General features: G+C 44.7%; 1 protein-coding gene across 2 annotated transcripts in view; it reads left to right on the top strand.

Moving 5' to 3' along the window:
* Positions 1 to 26,470, top strand: part of ST3GAL5 (ST3 beta-galactoside alpha-2,3-sialyltransferase 5) — a 559,457-nt gene that overhangs the window by 410,278 nt on the left and 122,709 nt on the right. For both annotated transcript variants that reach the window (XM_069632172.1, XM_069632171.1), the window contains one exon: positions 17,084 to 17,427. In XM_069632172.1, the coding sequence (XP_069488273.1) occupies positions 17,084 to 17,427 (344 nt within the window). The remainder of the gene's footprint in view (positions 1 to 17,083; positions 17,428 to 26,470) is intronic.

Raw genomic sequence — 26,470 nt, 5'->3', positions numbered from 1 at the left:
TACTCACCGTAATCTTATTTCTGATGCTTGTATCTGCTTAGATTCACATGCGACCCACTTTTCCTCACCTCTGAGAGAAGGCGCATGATTGCTGAGAGAAGGCGCATGATTGCTTGTAGTCTTACCTTTCTGTCGATCTGCTTGGATTATCTGTACTCACGCTACTCCTCATGCTACCTCATGTCAGAGAAAATACAATCTGAGGATCCTAGATGCGTGAGGGATCTTGGGTACAGTGGACGTCACACTAGGGATAGTATTACTGGCACGCCCTGTGTCGACGCCCATTTTCGAGTTTCGAAAAAAAAACTGTAATACTCTGCAGCTTCCACTAGATGTCGGCCTATGCACAGCATGTGAATCTAAGCAGATACAAGCATCAGAAATACTGCTTGGATCGCATGCTATGCATAGGCCAACATTTTTTGTTTTCGCAACTCCAAAAGGGACATCGACAGGGTGTGCCGGTAATAATATCCCTAGTGTGAAGTCCACTGTACCCATGGTCCTTCATGCGCGAGGTCCCTCAGATAGTTTATTTCCGCCATCGCAGTTGGGCACATATCGCTGAGTTCCTTCTTAGGAAAGGTTTAAATTCAGTATTTCTTTCTGTCCTTTCGACAACTGTACACCGCAAGATCTCAGGCAACGGCTTTCAAGGACACGACCATCCATTGACCACGGCTCCCGTCTCTGCGATCTTTGTTGGCAGCCTTCCGGGCCCCAACGGGTTTCCACCCAGCACAATAGGGAGAGCAGGGGGAGGTTCATATTCCATCTCACTTGGAGAATGTATATTGCCCTACACTCCCATGTATTTCACCAGGCTGCCAGCTTTATACACTAAATTATATATTTTTAAACTCCTTTTAAATTCTGCCCTTCCTGTAACAGGAAGTTTCCTTGAAGGATTCACACAGTGTGTAACCTTTGCCTTCCTAGGGACCGCGCCGAAAAACAGTGCAAGTCTTGCAAACAGCTTTTGCTGAAAACTCAAAAGGACCGCAAAACTAAACGCTGGGCCCACCACGCCATACAGGCCGATTCCGCCATGGACATCGAGGGATCCTCCAGCAATTGCAGCATCTGCATCCTGCGATCGCGATCCAATGGATTCCTGCCTGCGTGCCCCCAACTAAACAGGTAGGCTGGTGGTTCTGCTACGGGGACGACACCCGGCGGCTCGGGCACCCCCAGTTCACACCACACCAAGCACATACCCCATAGCCAAAAGTCGACCACGTCGTCGACCGATAGGCCACATGCTGTGTCGAAGGGAATGTCTGAACATTCCCTGCCCTCTGGCCCATCGCAGTCGCGATCACCACATGACAGGCCCAGAAACAGCTGCCTAAGTCCATTTCCGACACCAATTAATTAATTAGAAATATTTAAACATTTTAAAAAACGTTCCTGACACCCTACTGAAGGCCAGATTGTCGAAAAACTCATCTTCACCTCAGTCACAAGTTACAAAGAGTAGGGATTATTCTACCACTGAGGGCAATCATCATAAACAGACCCCTGTCCCAGAACCCCCCACCTACACATGCCCCCTCAGTGTTGCCAAGCTCCTCTGAAAGGACCCCAGAACAATTTGATTGGGTCATGAGGAGAATGTCCAGTTTCATAATTTGTTTTTATGAACACCCACATCAACTCTACAACCGTCAGGCCCCCCCACAGGGCGAGGCTGCAAGCAAACAGCCCGCCACCAAGAGATCCCTCCTAGACGTCACGCAAGCTACTACCTCGTCATATCAAGACACAGGTCAAGAAACTTTTGTGATACTCAAGGCTCACATGACCATGGCTCATATTCAGACCCAGAGGACCAAGGGGACACAGGAGACATGGACCAATACTATGATAAAGACGACGTATGAATCATCCAAACCCCAGACCACACCGACCAACCAGTGGCTGACTCCCCGGTAGACAACCAGCTGCAGTACAATGCCCTACTCTTAAAGGATGCAGAACACTTTAAGATGGATACGCAGGAAACTCAAGTCGATTAAGACTTTTTAGAGGACATCGTTAAGGATAAGAAAATCTGCAGCACAGTTAATCCCTTTGCTCCAATCAGTCCAGAGATGTATTCAGTCCTTGCTGCTTACCCACAACCTGATAATGACAGTCATCCCACGCTTCGAAAAGATGTTTAGACCTGCCCCTTCAGACGCTTTATACATTAGGGGACAGCTAAAACCTGACTCTCTAGTAGTCACCACCACAAGAAAGAGAGCGGGAACACCCCTAGCCTCTGCCGAAGCCCCTCCTGACAAGGAGAGTAAGAAAATCTACAGCCTGGGCAGAAAAGTAGCTTCCTCTGCTGCCTATCAAATAAGAATAGCCAATAATACCACACTATTATTCACCTACAATTTCCACAAGTGGGATGTGATCTCGAAACAAATAGGCTTAGTTCCAGAGCCCCTAAACACACAGCTCTTCCACACCATTGCTGAAGGGAGGTAAGTAGCTAGCTGCTTCCTTACTAACTTTGACGCAGCAGACAATGCGGGTGGATTGTGGCAGAAGGTTCACTAATCAAACACCATGCATGGCTCCATCATTCGGGTTTCAAATTGGAGACCAGGCTACCCTTTTAAACCTGCCCAACGAGCCCAACGCTTTATTTGGCAAAGCGGTTGAAGACGCATTAAAAAGCGCAAAGGAGGAATGCGACACCCTCAAGTCGCTGGGTCATCTCACTAACATGCCCTTTGGGCAGAGAGGGCGCTCAAATACGCGCAGGTTTAGAGGACAGAACTCAAAACGGTTATCCAATTACAACCAGGGTGGGCAGAGTTCATCCTGGGGTTCTTCACAAGGGCAGTCCTCCCAACAGGGTTTTCAAAGTAGCCAAAGAAGGTCCAGAGGTAGGGGCAGGTCCTCCTCCGTAAGAGGGGGCTCATCCCCTCCTAAGCAATGACCATTCGCTACAGGTTCCCTCCCATGCATTTCCAGTAGACGGTCGTATTTCTCAGTTTACCCACGATTGGGAGGGGATCACGTCGGACAAGTGGGTACTTTCCACCGTGGCGGGAGGCTATTGCATAGAGCTAATACAAACACAAGCCAACCACCCACCGAGCCAAAAACAAACCACATACGAAGAACAACGCATCCTGTTAGAAAAAGTCAAAGCACTGCTCTTAAAGGATACCATAGAAATGCTCCCTGCGAACCAGGTAAACGAGAGTATTTATTGAATGTACTTCCTTGTGCCAAAAAAGACCTTACAATGTGCCCTGTCCTAGACCTGCGCCCTGCAAACACTTATGTCAAGCTACAGCAATTCCGCATGACAACGCTACAGGTAGTAATCTCACTGCTAAAACGAGGTGACTACATGGCAACCTTGGATATGAAAGATGCATACTTTCATATTTCAATGTTCCCAGCGCACAGAAGATTCTTGCGTTTCAAAATAGCAAACCAACACTACCAATTCAAGGTGCTACCCTTCGGCATAGCCTCGGCTGCAAGGGTATTCACCAAGGTACTAGCGGTAGTGGCAGTGCACCTACGCAGAGAGTCGATCCCAGTGTACCCTTATCTGGACAACTGGCTGATAACAGGGGAGTGCCCCCCCCTCCCCTCACCCCATATTTGCAAGCAAAAGAAACATTTCCTAGGAGCGGTCATAAACGCAGAAGAGGGGATAGTCTTTCTGTCAAACAAGAGTGCAAAACATACTGCTGCAAATAGCTCAGTATCTAACCGGTCGCCATATAACCGTACGCAAAGCAATGTGTTTGCTCAGGATGAAGGCTTCATGCATTTACCTGGTTCTGCACGCACAGTTGCCCATGCACCCAATGCAAGAATGGTTAGCGAAACAGTGGTCTCGGGCAAGACGATTTAGTGGTTGTTTTGCTGACCCTAGTTCAAGCACTACACTGGTGGATGAAGGAAAATCTGGTGGAGGGAAATCCTTTTCACAACCCTACTGTGCAAGCGACTGTCACAACAGATTCATCTCTGACTGGGTGGGGAGCTCACAGCACATGGCCTGTGGACCAGTATAACAGCCAAAATTCACACACTACTGTCACTGATCCCAGACCTAAATCGCACAATGTACCTTAGTAAGAGCCAAACAGCCACCCTACCGCACCTCCTCATACCTTTACTACACCTTGCCATCTACACCATTGCCATAACTATGTACCCCTCAGAAAATGCACCTTGTCCAACTACAGAAAGAAACGCCAGACTACGAGCCAGACTACCCCGCCTCTACGAGCCCATCTGCCACAACAAGAGACCCACCTCGCAACACACTAAAACCCGCCCTAACCAATCCACACCCTGCCACAAATCCATCCAACCCAAACTCATCCCTATAACAATCCAGGACACACCCAACACTACCACTATATTCGGAGCCTTGATCAACGCTAGATCGCTAGTGGCCCACGCCACAGAAATAGCAGACACCTTATCCACAAACAACCTCGACCTCCTAGCAATCATCGAATCATGGCTGCACGAAGCAGCAGGCCCAGCACTTTCAATAGCCATTCCAGAAAATTACCAATTAATCAGAGTGGGCAGGCCCAACAATAGAGGAGGTGGCCTAGCCATCATAGCTAAAACAAACGTCGAGCTAAGACCACTGCCTCAAGCACCTCTCAAATCCTGCGAGCTCCTAGTAGCCAAATTGCCTATCTCCAACTGCTGCACTTTAACCATTTATCTAATATATAGGCCACCTGGCCCCATTGGCTCATTCGAAGCAGACCTATCCAGCCTCCTAGCCAATAACATAAGACACCTCCCAATTATTATTGCTAGGCGACTTGAACCTTGGGTTAAACAACCCCGATGACAAACCAGCACATGCCATAGCTAACATGCTAGATGAACACGGCCTAATCCAAAGAGTGCTCACCCCCACCCATAATAAAGGTAGGACCTTGGACTGGTTTGCCACCCTGAACTGCGACACCGTCATTACCCCCCACCCATAATAAAGGTAGGACTTTGGACTGGATCGCCACCCTGAACTGCGACACCGTCATTACCCCCCACCCATAATAAAGGTAGGACCTTGGAGGACTGGATCGCCACCCTGAACTGCGACACCGTCATTACCAAAACCGCTCCCCAACACTGGACAGACCATCACCTCATTGACTGCACTCTATCTCTCAATAAAGAAGTTAATAAAGAAAAAATCATGGCACCACCACTGCCCACCAGAACAAAAAAATCATAACCCCTGATAACCTCCTACCACTACTACTACCAACCCTCAATGCTCTTCCCGACAACCTAAATCCAGAGTGTCTAGTAGAAAACTACAACAACGCCATAAAGAAAGGACTAGACATCATTGCCCCTCTTAAACTGCAAAAGAGCAAACAACTTGTTCACCCCCCATCTGAAAGAACTTAGACTGCACAAAAGGAAACTAGAAACCCAATGGCGCAATTCCCCTACAGAAGAGAACAAATCACAACTTAGTCTTTGCGAACAACTATAAAAAAGAAATCCTACTCACTAAAAAGAATCTCTTCAAGGAAAGAATCGAAAAATCTAGTTCCAACACCAGAGAACTATTCACTATACTAAGGGAACTAGAATCCCCCATGCCCCCACCAGACAACATAATTAAGGACAAAGTATGGTGCACCAGCGTCCAAAATGCCCTAACTAATAAAATCAAAACTCTCCAAATGAAAATCGCACAAAAAAAGACTCCCTCTCCACCAACGAAGCATCTCCTCGCAACCACGCCAATACAACCAACCCTCCAGGCCCAAACCTCTTCAGGTTCACCAAAATATCTATCCCAGAAACAGAAAGAGTTATAGTCTCACTTAAACCATCCAACTGCAAAGGCGACAACTGCCCCCCCCCCGCCCCTCCCCCAGATAATCAAGGATGCTGCCAGAGACCTAGCCCCCTTTATAACCAAGCTGATCAACGCATCCTTCTCATCCGACACCATACCAAGCAACCTCAAAGAATCTTGGGTCCTGCCTCTCCTCAAGAAGCAAACCCTAGACCCTGCTATCCCCACCAATTACAGGCCCATCACCACGGTACCGTTCCTGTTAAAGATAATAGACAGAGTAGCATACCTGCAAATTCAGCAATATCTTGATACTCACAAACTACTAGGCACCCGCCAATCGGGCTACAGACCACAGCACGGTACTGAGACAGCCCTAATCGATCTTAAAACCCAGATCAACGACAAAGGGAACACCGCTATCTTACTCCTCCTCGACCTGTCGGCAGCGTTCGACCTGGTGGACCACACAATCCTGTGTGAACACCTGGCCTCAGCTGCCCATTTCTCGAAAGAGGCCATAGCCTGCAGCCAATCATTTTTGGACAATCTAACTATGAGGGTCTTCTCCACTCTAGCCTCCGCAGACCCCATCAAAATAACTTGTGGGGTACCCCAGGGCTCCTGCGTCTCTCCCACCCTCTACAACAGCTTTACCAAGCCCCTATTTGACAAGTTGGACAGACTGGGTGTCTCATACACCAACTATGCAGATGACACCCAGATCCTCATACCCAGATCCTCATACCCCTTTCGGGCAACTTCGACTCAGATACGGCCTTGATAAACAAAATATATCATCATTCAGGCATGGATGGCCACACACGGCTTATGCCTGAATGATGAGAAAACCGAAATCCTGCTCCTTGGATCCAACACTAATCTAAAAAAACTCAGCTCCAACAATAAGGCCTTCAACATCGATGGCAACACCATCACAGTGGCCAAAACAGTGAAAACACTAGGCTTTCACCTTGATGCAACCATGTCACTAAAAAAACAAGCCAGCTCACTAGCTTCCTCTACCGTCTACACATGCAGGCTAATCAGGGCAGGCAGAGCCTTCCTCACCCAAGCTAGCTGCATCATCATCGCCAATGCCCTAATACTATCCAGTTTCGACTATTGTAATGCCATGTACCTAGGAGCCAACAAATACATAACCAACAAACTACAGACACTACAAAATAACGCTCTCCGAACAGCCCTTAACGTACCCTCCAAGGAACACATCTCCAACAAAAGGAGAGAACACAAATGGCTCTGACCGCATCTCTCTCAAAACGGCATCACTCACTTTCAAATGCTTAAACAATGCAGCCCCCCCCCTATCTCGCAACCAGAATAAAGAAAAAAACCTCCACCCGCCCCACCAGATCGATGAACTCTTACTGCCTGCAGGTACCCAAATTCAGACAAAAGAAAACAGGTGGCAGTAGCTTCCCTGTCTTGGCAGCCCAACACTGGAACGCCCTCCCACTCAATTTCGGGACAGACCAATCCTACTATAGCTTCAGGCGAAACACCAGCACCTGGTTACGGTCCTATGATCCCCATGACTAACCCTGCCCTCTCACCTGCCCATGCCTCGTTCTAACCTGACGGCTAGGCACACAGTATTAATTACACAAATATGTATGTTCAACCAAACTGTCTCTATGCACAGCATAATATATGTAAGCTATTTATTAACTATATGCATTTATGCACTTTCCACGAAATGTAATGCTATGCTTCTTTTTCATGTGTGCCCTATCCTGTAACCAAGTTTTTATGTAATCTTACTTTCCTGCTCTCTGTTGCGCCCTGTTACCTCTGGGTTTTGCGCGCCATACTAAATGAATAAACAAACAAACAATCCTAGTTGCTCCTATGTGGGCGAGACAACCTTGGTTTCTGCATCTGTGCAAACTGCCGATGTGCGATCCAGTCAAACTCCCGTGCCCCTTCGGCATGCTCACCCAGCAAGGGAAGTCAACGGTACACCCACATCCTCAATCCATGAACTTGGCAGCTTGGCTCCTGAAGTTATAGAGTTTGGCCATTTAAAACAACCTCAAAGGTGTATGGAAATCCTCAAGGAGTCACGCAAACCAAACACCAGACACTGTTATTTTGACAAATGGAAAAGATTTGTAATATGGTGCCATTCAAAAAATGTAAACTGATCGAATATTCTCCATCACACATTCTTCATTGCATGCTCTACTTACTGGACTCCAGTCTAGTTATCAACTCCATCAAGTTTCACCTAGCGGCTCTATCTGCGTAAACCACTTCTCAAAGCAAGGTGTCCTGGTAGAAAGTCCCTGTCATTAAGGCATTCATGGAAGGAGTAAAAAGGCTTGACCCAGCCCCCATTTCAACCCCGTCACCCCCGCTAAGGTGGGATCTAAATGTGGTACTCGCAGAGCACATAGGACCCCCCCCCCTTTGAGCCTATGCACAAATCCAGCCTTAAACACCCGACATACAAAATGGCTTTTCTGGTGGCCATCACCTCCATAAGAAGAGTCAGTGAATTACAAGCTTTGCCAGTGCAAGACCCTTTCTTTGTTGTCCACAAAAACAAGTTGGTACTAAGAACACACCCTAGGTTCTCAACTAAGTTCATATCAAAGTTCCATGTCAACCAGTTCATTAAACTACCCGCTTTCTTTCAAAACCCTTCAAGGTTAGCTAAGAAAAATCTCCATACACCAGATGCAAGGAGAGCGGTTCTTTACTATGTAAATAAAACAAGACCGCTACGAAAAACAGACCAACTGTTCTGGCAGGGAAAGGGATCAAGTTTAAAAAAACACCATCTCCAGATGGATAATGAAATGCATACATCTCTGCTACTCTCTATAAAACAAATGTCTGTCTTTCACACCAAGAGCTCACTCTACCTGGGGTACAGGAGCTACTTTGGCCTTCATTGCAAACGCCCCGCTGTACGCCCTTTGCAAAGCAGCTACCTGGAGCTCTATGCATAAATTTACTCAGCACTACTGCATTGACACACACTCTAAAGCAGATTTGCAGGAGGTGAAACGCGGTGCTAAAACATATTTGCTGCTGTACCTTCTCACAACTCATCACCTTCTCCAGACACTGCTTGCTAATCTATGCAGAGCATGTGATCTAAGCAGATCAACAAACCTCAGAAGGGATACATTTTCTAATGCTTGTATCTGCTTAGATTCACATGCGCCCACCCTTCCTCCCCTGTGGAGTAGAAGGTGAATAGATGTTTTCTGGCTTCCGATCTGCTTTATTACATCTGTACTCGCGCTACACTTCATGCTACCTCATGTCAGAAACAAAACAATCTGAGGACCCTCGACGCGTAACAGACCAGGGGTACAGTGGACGTCACACTAGAATAGTATTACTGGCACGGCCTGTCGACGTCCCTTTTTGAGTTTCAAAAACACTGTAATACTCTGCGGATGTCTACCTATGCATAGCATGTGAATCTAAGCCGATACAAGCATCAGAAATACAATTACAGTGAGTAATGTATGCCATATAACACCAACAATTAAGGTGGGTTTAAAAAGGTTTGGTTTGAAAAAAATATTTTTGCCAGAAATGTGAAAATGGGAAAAAGTCCATTTGAGCCAAGTCACACATTCCTCAACGCCACCTAGTAGCCATTACTGGAAGTTAACCTCCAGTTCTGAGCCACAACAGCAAGGCATTGTGGGTATGCAAATTGGCTCAAATGCAACTCTTTCTCTCCAGGAAATGTTCTTTGTTTTAAAAGGGCAGCGCTATTTTATACATGGCTTAATCAGCCCAAGACAGACATTTGCAAAGCTGCCAGGAGAACTACATACCTGGTTTCGCCCTTATTGGGGACCATCAGTGCAGTATAAATCCATAGAAGACGCGACAAGACGCCAGCAGCACCTTTCTGGACCGCAAAGTGCCCAATAAGCCCTGCAGACATTTGCTGACCCCGTTTTCATATCGACTGGGAAGACCCTTATGGGACTACTTCCTCCCTTGGGCTGGTGGGACCAACTATCTCCAAGACAAGCTTCAATTTGGCGCATCCCCCGACTTGCTGTGCCTCACCAGAGTTTCATAAGCCCAATAACCATTGACGAGTGCATCATCTTGCGAAGTCGGAATCCATCCAAATCTTCAGTGCCATCCAGAGGCCCCTTTCGAAACAGGACATTTGATCTCGAGACCAGGTTTGAGGGAGCAAGCTTCTTCCGACCAGAAATTTTGGTCTTCATTGACGCTGAGGAAAAGGCTCCAAAACACTGAAGTGCTGCTGAAACGAAGGAAATCCATTGCCGAGGAGTACCTCTCCCGAGCACTGCCACAGGAGCCTGCCAGGCGTCCTTCCTTTTGCCACCACAACCAAGGTCCAGGAACAAGGTGTATCAAGGAGGAATCCAGCTGGAACATTTGTCTTCGAATTACAGGCACTGTGGGTGTTCACCATTTAGCCGTAAGTTGTGCTTCCCATCTTGCAAAGTACTTTTTGTAGTTGATCTCAACTCACTGCACTGGCTTTTGAATAGCTTGTGCTCTGTACAAAGTAGCTCACTTGAGTTAGTGGTTTATTCTGAACTTACTAACTTTGTCAAGACTTTATCTAAGAAGAAGTGCATCAGAACTATTGACTTTGTCCATTAACTGGCTGTCCTAGCTCCCGAACGGCACTCCTCTGAACCTATTGGCCTTGGCAGTGCTTGTATAATTGTGGATACTATTATTGCTGGGATAAAATTTTACCTGCCTCCCTTTGGGAGATTGTAATGGTTTTACACACTGTTGAAAGTATGTTCTAAATCTTATTCTAACCTTTCCTTCCTTTGCAACTCAATAACTGAATTGGTAACTGAAATAGTGCAATACCGACCTTTACTGAAGTCACTCCGTGTGCTGCAACATGTGTTAGCATTAAAAAAGTATTTACCAACTTTTATTATCTTTGAAAAACTGAATCCAAACTTGGATTGAAAGTTACTAGCAGTTAACACTTTTTTAAAAAAAAATGCTTATTTAAACCTTGTGTATATTATAAATAAATATTTATATATGGCTACTTGTACTTACTGATTTCAATTGTACAGTTCACATATCCTCTTTGAAAATAAGCCTGGCTGCTCACACTACCAACTTGTGTAGTACAGTCCTATATACTAAGCAGATACGTCTTGTGTAGTCCCACACCAATTGGAATGCACAAATCCTTACCTAACAATCACCAGGAAGACTTGTGTGACAATTGCTACGGCCATAATTGGACAAAGTTGGATTACTGTCTAGTCTTCTCCTAGGCATTTGTAAGTGTAATTTGAACACGCTTCAGTTACTACAGAACAGGGCAGTGCGTGCAGTGGTAGGTCTGGGTAAGCAAGACCATGTGACTCAAGCCAGGAGAGAACTTCACTGGCTTCCAGTAGATAACAGGATTTCTTTTCTGCTTTTGAAAATTACACAATAACGCCTCTTTGGCATTAGCCCAGTGTACTCATCTGAAAACCTCGGAACACTTCGCTCAAATAACTGCAATACTCTGGTAGTTCCTAAGACCAAGTTGACTTTGGTTACCCAAGGCGCATTTTAAGTTGCTGTCTCTGTTATGGAATTCTTTGCCTCCAGATTTGAGAGAAGTTGCGTCTTTGGATACTTTTAAACAAACTTTCAAAACTCATGTTTTTTCATGAGCGTTGTCTAGCTTTGAACCTTTCTGATCCTTCATTGCCCTGGTCATGTGTCTTTTTTTGCTTTTTTGCGCCCTTATGTCTACGGGTCTTTACTGGTACATTATAAATAATGAAATAAATTAAATAAATCATGATGCCTCAGGGCAGTATTGCTAATTTCCAGCCTGCTGGTCAGTGTTAGCAATTTTGCTTGATGGCTTTTATTTCTAATCCTGTCTGAAGCTCAAATTTGCAAATAATGTCTAGACATTGGTCAGCAGTATTCCCCAGACCTTAAAGTGTAGCGATCTGGCTAGGCTACTGGTATGGCAAGCAACAGATGTCTCTGTACTTTTCTCAATTCACCTATTGATAAACCAGGAAGTTAAGCAACTGCCACTTCTACTTTGCTCTTACCTGGCATCTCCTTTAAACCTGCCACCCACCTGCTCCAAGGTGTACTCAATTAAAAGAAAAAAGCAGCCAGTCCCAATAACCCTGCCTCCCACCGGCTGATGGCGCCCTTCTCCCCTTTTTCTCCACGGACTTGATGAAGACCAGTTTCAACATTGCCAGCTACTTCGAAGCCAACGGGACGACTCAGTGATGCCCTTCAACTCAAGCAATGGACCTTTTCCACTCGTAATAGCGACAGCAAATATATTCAAATGAAGCTATGTCAGAAAGGAGTAGATTATATTACTTTGTTCCCGGGCTAGATAATTCTCCCAGTTTAAAGCGGGTTTGAAGGGAAGACTGGGGTGAATTCAAGCTTTGAACTAATTATTCCTCTTGCAATGCATTTAGCCAATGGACCCATCATTCCAGGATTAATGCATCCAGAAAAAACGACCTAGCCAAGACATCGGCTATACTGTACCTCAGTCAAAAATGGCTGCGACCATCATCACTGTCCATGATGCCTTTATATTCGTGTAGGAATATGGCAAGCTTCCAGAACTGGAGACCTGTAGCAGTATCGGCTTTTCGTTCAAGTAATCGGTGATACCACATGCAGCGGCCCTTCGGTGATGAGTGTGTATAGGGATAGACCTGGGGACGCCCAATACGGATCTTAACGAATCCACCTTGACAAAAAATCAATATTCAGGAAATACCCAAATGCTGGCACCAGGAGTGGCACTCGCAACCGATGTCGGTAGACTAGACCGAGAACATGGCTGCTTCAGAGTAGCCCTGTGTCCCAGGAGAGACTTGGCAGATGTTGGCATTGGACTGGGGCATTAGGGCCGCATTTCTTAATTTGAGAACACTAGTGCAATGACTTGAAAAAGCCGATGCCCTTATAGGCTGCTACTCGTTTGCACACTGAGATAATGACCATGTGGCAGCCAACTTGGAACCAATCTGCATTATCGAGTTTAATGAGTTCCCGATCATTCATATTGTTGAACTCCATAATACTAGTAGATTTTTAGTTCGGGTTATTAGGTGTCGCTTGCAACACTTATAAGCCAAAACTATTGCATTGGGGTACGGATGGGGAGGAACAACAGATGAGGATGGGACACAGAGTCTGTAGGTATTTGGTTATGTGCATCCCCATGGCCATGCCAATCCCTATAGCCATTCCCACCCATTGCTGCCTCTGCCGGCCCAAAACACCTCTTTATGAGACCTCTTTGCGCTCGCATTATTCAAGCCTTACCATCACTCTTTGCATTCAAAGTGCCTGCCTGTGTTTGTTCAAAGCAGTCTTCTGAGAGTTAAGGACTTAATTGAAGTTCTAAACACGCTACGGGTGTAATAAAAATGTCTTGCCAGACCTGAATCGATCCACTCGATTTATAAGTTTTATGCGTGCCATTCAATGAAGTCCTGTTAAAAATAAGAATTGGTAAAGCCAACATTTTTGACTTGTGCATACGTTTTAAGTTTTTGCCAGGCACCACTGTTGGATGACCAGGTACTCGCACCCTTCTGCACCTGCTGCCTACAATGGGTAGTTGATACCACTACGGCTGTGCCTGGCAAGTGCCTTTCCCATGCCTACACAAAAGCCCAAAGTGTTGACATGGACAATGCTAGTTTTATCAGGTCATGGTAGGCTGTGGGTTTTCTGGCAATTCAGCATTATGTGGGTAGTGCAATAGGATGTGACGCATGAAAACATGGTAAATCTCTAGTCTCAAACAGTCCCTGTCTTAGAGAGTTGATAAAACAAGTGGCGTGTGAATATGTACCATGCTTTGAATTCCTTGAAGATGCAGGTTAAAAAGATGTTAAATCCTCCCCTTTCCATGTCTAACATTCGAGTAAGCACACTGTGCATTTAAGAGCACCACATAAAGGCCCGGTTGATCGAAGATGTAAGGCCCATTTACTGGCCTATAAAAGCAATTTACAGGCTTGCACTATAGGGTTTAGTTAAAAATGCTTGTTAAAAAATACAGAATGTGTGATTTGGCCGAGCTTTGGCCGTTTGAAAAATCCAAACGGCCAAAAAGTTTGACCAGATCACGCATTTGGTGCTGGGGGCTGCAGAGTTGTCCCCCGCACCCTTGCTCACTATATTGTGAGTGAGGGTTGCGGGGGACACCACCGCAGCTGTCCCAACAAAAAAAAAGGAAAGGACCCTGCAGCGCTGGTTCCCAATCACGTAAGTGAAAGTGAACAGGCATTGCAGGGACACAGTAAGTCATAATGCGAGGTAAGTAGGGGGGTGGACGTGTGGGTAGGGGGTGGTGTGGGTAAGGGTATCAAGAGGAGGGAATGGAGATGGCAAGTGAGAATCGCTCTATTGCCCTACTTGACGATTGGTACACTAGCACCTACTGGATATTATGTTATATGTAGTTATGAACCTTGAAGTGCAGATTCCCCCCAAATGTCGGTCTGTGGGCCAAGGATCTTTATTGCAAATAACATTTTAGTAGGATTACAACCGAGATCCGCCTGCCAATGAGTGTCCCTCCAAACGATGTGATGTCATTATACACAATCCTTGCTTCTACTCTCTATAAACATTATAACATGAGGTTCACACCACTTCATTGTTGCCTGAAGCAACCCATTGCCAAAGGAGGACATTTTGGCTTCCTCGTGTTCAGCCTTCCTGGTTCCAAGTGTTTTAATTTTTTCTTTGAAGGGCGATCTGGGCTGTGGCCAAACATCTCAATTTAGAGACAAAGTGCAATTCCTTTTCTTTTTTGCATTTGGCACAGGCGGAAAGATTCTCTTGTGCCCATAAATGGAACAAATACATTTGTCGCTAATTTTCCAGCTTGTACAATCGGAAATGTAGAAAACCGGTTTTGCCCCAATCCATATTATTTAAAAATGACCATATTCTTTTTTTTATATTGCACAGAAAACAAAGTACATAAAGTTTGATTACTGCTTCACCTATCACAAACTGGTTTTGAGATTATATGGATTGGAATAAAACAGTTTGCTCCATGACGTATTATCTAAGCATTTGCTCCATTTTAGCAACAGTTAAAGTTCTAGAGGATAGTGCCACTGGTCTGCAAAATATGCCCCCGACCAGAGAACAGGGTTTGTGGGAAATATTTCAAGCTTTTCAACCTTTGGATTAGGGAGATCGAATGGGAACAGGCCATGCTAAAGCATTGCATATCATTCAGGAAATTGGCGACAGGCAGCATCCATTTCAATGGATCGGTCCAAGCTCTGGCTGTGTGCGCCCCTGCTCCTAGACAGCGGCTCGCGTGTAAGGCCGTATCCACCGAACACAGTGCACTGAAGACATTGGATTTTACATGGAGAAAGGGTAAGGCCTCTGTAGCACAGGGAGGTGGTTATTTGCACAATTTCAAACCTCTTTGGTATTTAGGCAAGCGGACATTACTGTATAGTCTGGTTCCTAAGCCACTAATTTGCCACTTGTCCAGATCTCTTCCCTCACCTCTTCGTGCAACTCTTTCACATTGAGCACTTGCCTGGAGCACTATACTTAATCTATCACGAAGCAGTCCTAGAGTTATGAAGCAAGAATTTTTAATTTTACTGATAGTGTCTTTTCGACGTGACCAAGTGTTTAGAGCAGGCTTTAAATTCGGGTAAACAAATTTCAGACCATATTTTTCAGGCGTCATTTTAGGGAAATTTGGTAATGTTGGTTTATTTGGATTTTGAACCATGATTTTATATTTTAAAAGCTTGAACATGGTGTAAATGGGTTTTGATGTATTTATTGTTAATGGAGGAATCCGAATAAACTAAGAAGAAGAAATAAAAAAATGACAAGATGGAGCAATGTATGTGCCCAATATCGCACCATTTCAAACAACTGCTGAAACTGGGATTAGAAATAGTTAAACTTTTACACCAAAATCGTAGGGACTGTGACGACGCACAGCCTTGCTGCCTCATTGACCTCACGGGAAAGTACCGTAAATGAACCATAACCCAATGATGGGCCAGTCTATGATTTGTAATAATGTGTGCTTGAAACGCAAAGCTGCAGCAGGTGCATGAACTTGGGTTGGTGATGTGCATGACACAGTGGCAGCTGTCAAGCAGCAACAATACAAACAGTGCTTTCTATGCAAGCATGATGCCCTTATACCAGACTTTCTATATAACACTGTTATTTTGCCAATAAACCACACATATCCAAAGCAGTTCAGCTGGTTTCCAAGTACTCTCAAATTTGACAGATATTAAATCGGGAGAAATATGAAATGTGCCTGGTATCAAACAGTTTTGGTCAAATCTAATAGAGAAGATGGGATGAGACCCTGATCTGTCCCCTTTCCGCTCATCTCTCATCTTCTAGGCTCATTTTCCCATGTTACACTTGTGCTTATCTCATTTCTTTGCTTTCACACTTTTGGCAGATAAGGAAATTGGAGTACAACGAATTGGCTCCGAATCTGCAGTTGATCCACAAGACTTCATTCCTTCTTTTCTTCGGCATTATTTCTAGTTTAGAGAAGCACTTTATATAGGTGTTAATTTATTTCTAAACTCACTCTCGCAGGCACGCCCACGCACTCTTGTGCACACTGTCACACAAACTCTCACACACACTACAAACATAAGCACAGGGAGATCGTATGATTCCCCTAAGATCAAAACTTTTGGTCAAGCGTATTAGCCAAACTAGAACCCAAATCCTCTAGGTCTATAGTTGCCAATGTATCCACTATATATCTTTGTCCACACCCCTTCATTTCCCCACTCCTCATTTCCTCTCTTCTTCCTTTGCCACCTCAATTTACTTTCCCACATGTATGTTGCAGGATGTGCAGTTGGAGGGAAGGTGGGCACATGCTTGTGCATGTATTGATGCAAATTGGTGCTATTACTGTGCGAGCTTGGTGAGTGGATGAAGGCTGCTAATGTACCTCTTATCTCCAGATTGGGGACTGCATGCTTGGTACTGTTGGGGTTGTGCCCGTAGAGGTGTGGTATGCCTGTGCATACTGGGGTAGAAAGCGACACAGGAAACGGCAGTGGGAGTGAGTGAAGGAGGTGCACGATTCCCTCCTTCTTGTAATTTGGGGCCTATGGAGTAAGTTCCCAAATAACTACAGGTGGGTAGTATGACTTTTATAACTGCACCCCAAAATAGTGTATGCTTCTATACGTTTCTGAACTAACTGGTTAATTTTCTTTCTCAATTTTGCTTCAGAGAACTCAAGCATACGCCAAGCAAGTATTGGAAGGACAGTGCCGACCCGCCTTTGTTAAAAGGGAGATGGACAGGCTATTTCAAGAAAGGTACAGCATGAGCCTAGCAAGCTTCATGAGAAAGTCCCCACATCTGAACGAATCGTCATTCAAGTATGGGCCGCCATTTGGGTTTCACGATTATATGTACCACCTGCAGGAGCTTCTAAGATTGATGCCAGCCCAGGATTTGCCCCAAGCATTGAAGGCCAAGCAATGCAAGCGCTGCATTGTGCTTGGAAGCGGCAGCATACTTCACGGCTTGCAGATAGGCCAGGCAGTGGACCAATTCGACATTGTAATAAGGTATTTATTTCTGATCCTATTCTCAGGATGTTTAATGTGTCAATACAGGAACGGAAATTGAGACTGGATGATCAGTCATCCGGCATTATTCATTGTGTTATAAGTATCCAACTTCAGCGGGAGATGTGAATTTGTCCATTATACGTGACCCATTATGCTTTAAATGTCTTCCAGGAGTCCTCTTATGCTTCTTTATACACATTCCCATAAATGGTTAATAGTGGCTGTTAGTTAGGAGCCTATCGGGCTCGCCAAGTCTACAACAGGGCTCTAACTAGTCCCTAGTTATTTAGACAGAGTACATCATTGTAAAAGTGCGTCTTGGGCCAGCATCGTTGATTTGTAAAGCGCAATGATAAAGCTGTGCTTCTCTCACTCCTGTTGGGTGAAGTTTGTAAGTACCTAATTTCTTGGTTCAGTGGCAGTAATTGTGGGGCCGGGGGGTAGTTTGCTGCAAATTAGTACTGGGGAAAATAACCAATTACTTGATCACATTTTTCTCGAATTCTTTATTGTCCACCTTCAACACTGATCACAGAAACTGCCTATATTCAATAATCCACTATTCACAACAACCACTCGAGTTCATCACTTCAGAAGAAATGAATTCTTGTAGGGACCTGAATAGCTCTGATATATGGTCCCAAATCTGTGGGAAATGAAAAATGACAGCTAATGACTAAAGCGTTAATAAACCATCTGCGCTATTCAGTGCAAAGCAATCTTGGCCGTATTGTGGGGATCCCCACAGTACAGGGTAGCCCCCCTCTACTTCCCCATAGGGCTTCCCAGATGGCGACCTCCAGGCGAGGGCAGGGATAGCAGCCCCCCTCTCTAGTAACAAGCATAACTACCCTCCCTACCCCGACCCGCTACCCACCCAGCATATCAAGATCCAGGAGCTTCCCTTCAAGACGCATCATTCCTGTGCCCCTTCTAGAAGGCGCTAGCTTTACCTTGCCGCGTGAACACATGGCTTCCCTCGGGCACCCATTTGTCTTTCTGGATAGTTCAGCATGGCCTTTATTTCTTGCTTGGAGCTCTTTCTTCACCTCCACTCGTACCCGTTTCCCTCCATCAGACCTGCAAGCACAGATCAGGAAAAGCAGAACACTCCTCCCTCGGCAGAGGGTTCTCCAATTTTTTCTTTTTTGTGTGCTTTTTTCTTCAATTGAGGGGCCCCGCCCCCATGCTTCACCTTCACTTCCACCTAAACCCCAAGCCTCGATTATACCCCTTAAAAACATGTACACATTTCGAAGTAATTAGTAATTTAAAGCATTTGCCACAAAGTAATTTGCTTCGTTGAAAAAAACGGGCGACCCGCAAATGTGCTGCAAAGGGTCTTGAGACTCATCCTACCGTGGTGCTCATCTTGACACTGGAGTTCATTTCCCAAAATCTCTTCCATCTCCGACTGCAATTCCTGATGCTTTGGAGCCTCTGGAGCACGAATCTGGTCATCTCTCCCCAAGACGAGCTGGTGGACTGGTGGAATCCCACTGTATATGTGGGTGGATCTGTCGCTAGTCCGTGCGCTTTTAATGCTTCTGGGTGATGCACTCCGTGTGCATCTGTTCGGATTCATAGATTCTGCCCACCAGCACCTTAAAGAGGACCCACTTTGGGCTTATTGCACAAAAAACCCAGATTCACCTGTAGTGGAAAAGGTTGCTTTAATCTGACAGGCCAAAGCTCACAATTAAACGCTAACCTGGCCCCTGGCCTTACAGACTAACATATCTGTTTTAACAATATTCCAAACAATTTAATAATAAAATATTTCAATTCTCCCAACAATTTAATAAATAAGTCTGTTTAAATTCCTCCCCCCTATCATTTGCTCCATACCTTCTCCTTACCATCTTCTCCAGCCTTCCTTCCCGCTTTCTCCCATCTTCTCCCCGGGGCCATGCCCCTTCATCTTCATTACCTGTTCCCCCTCTTTCCACCCCCAGGGATAGACCGTTCGTGCCAAACAGCACCACCCCCATCCTTTCCTGCGCTATTCCCCCATTGTGCTTCCTTCCCCCTCATACAAAGGGGCCATCAGAAAAATCCTCCCCCGAGGTGTTCTTTCTGCCCCACCCCCCCACCCATTCTAGCCCACCTGCATATCCAAAAGGTAGTAACTGTTCCCATAAACCGACAGATGAACGCCATCCTCCCGGAAAACCAAAAAATCCTCATATACTATCTCTCTGTGCACTAGAACTTGCACCGCTGCCAAACTGCAAAATTTCGTCATCTCCCTATTTCTTCCTAGTCCGCTCTACTGCTCCCTCACTTACCGCGCCCCTCCACACTCTCCTTGGCAGCAGCTTAGACCATACCAAACTTACCTTTGGCCATATCTCCCTGATCCATGCCAAGTCCCTCTTCATTTTTCTCAACAGTCCCACAACTGTGTCTCTGACGAGATCATTCTCTCCTGTGTGTATTATCAGCACTTCCAGGACCCCATAACGCTCCTTCAGCCCCACCAACATAGGCAGCAGGTGATCCCATCGAAGCCCCCCTAAACCTGACCATCTCACAAGTGCCACCTTGTAATTACACCCCAATTGAGTACCAAAAATCCTTTTCTCTGCCTCCTTCCCTGGCCATTTCACAATTTAATGACCAACAACGGCATCTCCCCCGTCCTCCGAGCCGCATCTGCAAAAGAAATTACATTGTCACTTTCCAGTCTCCAAACTCCCCGCACTCCCCCAGCCCCCACGTCCTCCCCTTTGCCCCCCATTATTCCCCTTTCAGACCGCTCCTTTCCCCAGGTCCCTAATATACCCTTTGTATTTCCCTGTGCCCTTGCTTTCACCCATGGAGCGCAATGTATATGCTTGGACCAGTAGTGCATGTATTACCACAGGAAGAAACTCGTATTGCTGCCGGATACAAAAAGGTAAACCTGTATCTTTTAATATGCATGAATATGCAAAGACAAAATTATTGCTTAAAAAAAACGTTTTCCAGTTAACCTGTTTTTCCTTACTTATAAAATACCGCCATTGTGAATGGTTTTACTCCCCAAAAATCATTTTACTCCAAACGTAAACAATAGGGAGTAAAATACTGCCCACTTAAAAATCTTATATGGAGCATTGCCTCTAGGACAGTATTCCTGGGCCGCTCTCCCCCGAGGTCCCCTGGGCTGCGCCCACGTGGTACATATGACCCTAGATCTGGGGAAATGTTCAGTATCTTAGGCTTCTTGTTTTCTCACTTAAAATATTGTGGTACTGAAGGTTTTCGCTGAAGTGCATCATTGGGGATATTCATGTATATGTACACTGACTGCTAACTTATGCAAGGCCAAAATAGAGCGAAGTTGGGCACCAAAAATGCTGTCGCACATTCACAAACAGCATTTTTACAAAAAATGTTCTGCAGCGGAATACCGGGTGCGAGTTTTTAGGAGCATTTATAGCACAACGGCCTAAAACTAGTGAAAACTAACAGCTACAAACTGGCCTACAAAACCCGTCCATGCTAAGACCGGCCTGTAGGCAATGCTTTAGACCCGACGACCAGTCTAGGCGGCTCTAATGGAAAACGTAACTTGCGGAGGCAGAGTGCAAGATTTTTAAAATGTACATTTGTTCTTCTGCAATTGTCTGTCCTAGATTATTTCCTGGCCTGATGTCTGGGGTGTGCTTTATTTCCTGCACTAATTAAATGGTAATTTGTGAGTCAGTAGTTGCACATAGGCTACTGTTCACACTAGTATTTACATATCTTATCCTGTGAGTACCAAGAGGCAAGGTTAGATGGGCTGGTGTCAGAGATTGTCAACATTTCCAAAGAGAAAAGCACCCTGGGTAAGGTCCAATAGCTGTTTGTGGGGAAATTGAATTTTGCCTCTAAAGTCATCTCTGCTGGTAGGGTCTTTGCAAGGAGATTGGCGAGGACAACGGCCGGGGTCAACCAGAAACATGAAACACAAACTTTCCCTTAATTATCTGCTGCATGAGGGTGGCCAATCGAGATGCTGGAAATGCAGGTTGTATTCACTGTTAGAAGTCCGTGGTCTGATGGCGACCAATCAGAACGCGGCCTCTGATAAACAGTTGTACACAGGCATGACTTGCCTCCCCTGCAGCCATTTGCTAGGCTCCTTATTTGCACCTGGCTACACCAGACACAGGTGCTAAGACTTTGCTAATCCCACAACAAAAAGAAAATTAAAATTCCTTTTAATATCCTATCCTGAATATATTTTCTCGTAAAATATAGAGCACATTTAATTGATGCTGCAGTGAACTGACCATTTGCCATTATTTTAGCATTCATACATCCTTTAATTTTTAGGCAGTGTATGCTGATGCTGAAAGATGTAAATGTCCCCCCCACCCCCATTTATTTATACAGGGCAATTTGTAGGCACTTGCGATTATCTCGGGCAGAGTCACTGGACTGAAGGACAGGTTTGCCCAGGATCACACGCTGCGCGTAGAGCACAGCTTGTGGTGTTCCACTGTTACCACTTCAGCCACTAGACCAGCGATGTCTGCTTCCAGCTCGATTGATGACCTTTGGGCGATAGTCCATTTTCGAACATTTCAGTGTTGCATTGTGTGGGAGGGGGGGTGGCGAACAGTGCTGGGAGAAACCCTGCCTTTTTGGTTCCAATCGGCAACGGTAAAATAGTCAGTTCTTAGTTTCTTTCTGGATGTAAATTTCCTTTCCACAGGGCTCGCGCAGCAGGAGACACAAACACAGCCTCGTTCTGGCCGAGGCCCATCTTTCGGACAGTGCATTACTGTGCCATCCCAGGAGAAAAACCAACCTGAATTCAATTCCGCCCCGAGATTTCCATCAGTCATGGACTGGGCGCCCAAATGTGTGGTCTGTAGAAGTTTCCTGCAATAGCAAAGTGTTTATTCAGTAATGATCTAGAATAGGAGCGGGAACAAGTGAAAATGTTAGGTTTTCCGAATATTAAACTGTAGGTTGGACCATCGGTGTTGAGAGCAATAGAATATCACAGTAGGGGTTTCAAGGGAGCAAATAGGGATTCGTGTGGTCGGCTTGTGATTGTGGACCACCCACTGTGTACTATATATATATTTTTTAATGTATTGCGCATTATGGTTCATTACAAACCTTTAGCAAAATCACTCGATCATCCAAAAATAGAAAAAAGCAAGGGGAATAATTCAATTTAAATCCAAACCTCCAATCCACCTGTAAACAGTTAATTCCCCATTCATCACAGTTAATAACTTCTTACTACTTCAACTCTTATCCCTAAAATCCTTCAGATAATACAATTTTTAAAAATGTTACTGCAGCTAAAACCAACACATTTTTACCCCACTTAATAAAACCACCCACCATTGAGCTGGCGTCAAAGTGCTATCGCTTTCTAAAAACTCCTTAAAATGGGTTTAACCCTGTGCAAAATAGGAGAATGTGGCCTTAGGATCCGGTCGCATCATTTTTCTTGTAATAGCGACATTTCCTATCTGCAAGTCCCTCCCGATTTCTAACATATGTGATCAGTAAAGTACTTGGGGACGGACCCCACCGCCCTGGTCTCGTGTCGGAGATGGTAAACAGTTTATATTCTTTTGTTTCCCCAAAAGTAGTCGTACAGTCCAGTTCCCTCAATCGCTTTATTACTTTATTCGGTTTACTTTCTAGGTCTTCCTCTGTGTACAACCTGCCACCCCCTGTAACTCCCGCTCTAGATTCCAAAATGTGTGCCCTTGCAGTTGCATGCATGCTGCCGCGTTAAGGATACTAATCGGGCGTCACACACCAGACCAGGACTCTTGCCACTAGCCTAGGATGCAGCACACAATTAAAACACTTTTACTTAATTTCCTAGAATTCAGATTGAGCTGGCACCCAGCCCGTCTCACACCCCCTTTTACAAGTACCCCAGGTCACAATGGACCATGAACCAGGCCGGTGGGTGGTAATACAATATTTATTTATTTTAAATTCAAGGAAAATCACACATTTGATATTGGGCAGTGTTAAGCGACTTCAATTCAGCACTCCAACTAAGTCAATGCCGAGTCTGGGATGCCCAAGGGAAGCCCTTGATTATATATTTTTATGACAAGGTCATAGATCTGGATGATGAACCCCTGTATAACGCCCCTCTCTTTGAATCCCCCTGACCTCACTCAGCCAAGAAGTAGGTTTGTTTTGCAAATTAAAAGATTATTTTACAAATTAAACAATATATATATATATCACACTTTTATAAATAAATTCATATTTGATAGCACACTTATGAATATGACAGTGATCAACAATGGATAATATTACACTAGCACACTTTTTAAATTACTTAGGAGTTGGTATAGAGAGGATAAAGTAGCTGAGAATGCTTTTATGGTTTCCAGGAAATGCAATGATGGAAAAGAATGCAGCACAGAAATAACTGAGATGGTTTCCACAAGAGATAATATGATCACTTTTTCTTTTGACAATTCACTCCCCCTGCCCCCCCTATGCAATATAAGGAGATGGAAGGAGAGCACACAATTTTCAGGAATACAATCAAATGCAATACCAATTCAGTTTCCCCCCCTAGGAAGCTTAGAGCAACAGGGATGATTTTAAAACACAGCCAAAAATACTTTAAATGTGATTTGCAAAGAAGTGAAAATATGGTAAAAATGATTTTAATTCCCTATAGGAGATTCAGGTAGGTGATAGCTATTTAGGATTGGTTCAGGTCAACACTATCAGTGATTCATGAGGGATTATCAGGTTGAAAACGGATTTCAGCAGTTGCAAGCAAAAGACAGCGATTTTGACAGGTGGAGAAATTTGATTCAAATTGCAATTCGAGGCACTTTTTCCGAATGTGTCGAGTGCTATATGGAAAAACTAATAAAGAGTATGCTACAAGTTCTTGAAAATGTTTTACTTTTGCTTTAGTATTTTTTAATTTTTGTAAAGGTTCGACATTTGTAATTGAACCATAGACAAATAAAAAAAAAAGAGTAGAAAGTCGTTTAGGGCTTGTTGGAAAGCCGAGGATCTTAGCTTTAAAATGAAAGTCAAATCTCCTAGCACACGCAGTTCAAAAGATATGGACGATTTTGTGGAGGTAGATTTTCAGAAATGAAATAATGATTCAGAATGGCAAATAACACTTTCACAGGTTTGAAATCACAGAATGAACACACGATTTCTATGATGCAGTTCTAAATAGGTGGAAATGGTTTGAATTAGATTATTTTAGACTAAGATTGGTTTTGCACAGTTCTGGCTGAGTACTCGCACTATAAATTTTGAAATAGGCCGTCAAGGTCTGGTCAGGTTTGGGCTTCACTCACCACTGACGGTCTCTGTTACCGGTTCTGCTCACAGCAATCTGGTCTGGGTCTCTGGTTTTGGCAAAAAGTTCTGGCACTGCACAGCGGTCTGGTCTGGGTCTGGTCTTCTATCGGCACTGCACCGCGGTTTGGATACAGCTCTGCTTTCTGGGTTCTGGCACAGGGTTCTAGGCCAGAATCAAATAGCTCGCCCGGCTGTTGAATAGTTTGGTTAGGTTGCTGGATTCTGAGGCCTCTGAAGGATTCAGCTTGTGGACTAGGCCTCTCTGCTACAAGTTCTGAAGTCTGTATTCTAAGTTCTGGTTCTGGAGTCTTCTGGCAAAGCGCTTCGCAAGAAATCAGTTTGAAGTGAGAAGTGAATGTCTCTACCTGGGTCTCAGTGGCTCTTTTTATGTTTTTTGAGGGGTGGGTGGGAAGGCTGACTTTCTATGCCCAACCCTCTGAATATCCTGATAGGTTAGCGGATTTTCTGTGTTCTCACTGGAGAACAGAGTTGTGAGTCATCATGTGTCATTTTTATGGCATACAGAAAGAATACTCCCCTTGTTGCACACATCTATTTTTGATCCAAATGCGTATTTATCTATGTACAATCTTTCTAATATATGTCCAGTTAACCTATTTTCTGTAGCACCAAACCATCCGATCCCTGTCTTTGTAAGATGTTGTGTCCACTTCTGACAGAATTCTGCCCTTTTCATCCACAACACAACCTCTAAACTTTTCCAGAATTTACACAAATGTGCGCAAGGAATATGGGCATCAGATGATGAAGTGTCAGATTTTTAACATGCATACATTTAGAGTAATACCCTATTTTCCGCTACTACCCCCCAGAACATACCACAGAGTCCTAACACCTCTTAAAATGTGCACAGAAAAATCCCAGGAATAATGATATTATTTACATAATTTTGACACTTACGTACTATGAATTATCCATCTTTTAAAAATCATGCTCTGGCCCAGATGGGTGTGGTTTAGGTTCCAAAGCACATGGGGAATTTCTGTCTGTCCCCGCCTCCAGCTCAGGTGGCTCCCAGAGGCAGTGCCCCTCCCATTTCCTTGCAAGAGGAAGCCATTTACGACCCCTGATTTAGCATTTGCCTGAGCCAAGGAAAGTTCATTGTTCTGTTTTCCTGCAGCCCTAGGTATCCCTCGCCTAATTCAATCAGAGGTGTAATCTCCTTTTGGTGGGGGCAGGAGAAGACAGGCCAGGCCTGGGAATGCAGTTTCTGGGCAAGTTTCAACTCCTGTCAGGGGTAGTTGCCGGGCAGAATTCGATCTCTTCAAGCCAGGCTTCAGCTAAATGTCACTTTTGTTCCAGTTTTTCTTCATTCAAATCAAACTTACAATTTTGACACATGCAGCTAGAACGCTGATTCTAAGTTCAAAACTATGACATTTAAACAGTTGCAACTCATCTATTTTAAACATTTCGATTTTAGTGGCTTTAAGTCCAATTTCACTTAAGCTGCTGACATCCACAGCTCAGCCAGTTTTGTTATGAACATTATTTTAGGCTCTTCATCTTTCCAGATTTGGTATGCACACAAGACTTCATTCTACCAGACGTCTGCTGGTGTTCAGTAAGATTTTTGAATATCTTGCAATGTTTGAAATGGGCATTTTGAGCTTGCATTTCAGAGAAACAAATGTGATTTCAAATCGCTTTTTGAGCCAACAGGCACTGCTGTTTTCCTTTGGCACCACATTTCACTCATGGCGCTTCTGGACCATCACGA

Source organism: Ambystoma mexicanum, chromosome 6q (genome assembly GCF_040938575.1).
Source record: "Ambystoma mexicanum isolate Mex_15411 chromosome 6q, UKY_AmexF1_1, whole genome shotgun sequence".
Lineage (NCBI taxonomy): Eukaryota > Metazoa > Chordata > Amphibia > Caudata > Ambystomatidae > Ambystoma > Ambystoma mexicanum.
This window is presented reverse-complemented; position numbering and strand designations above follow the sequence as displayed.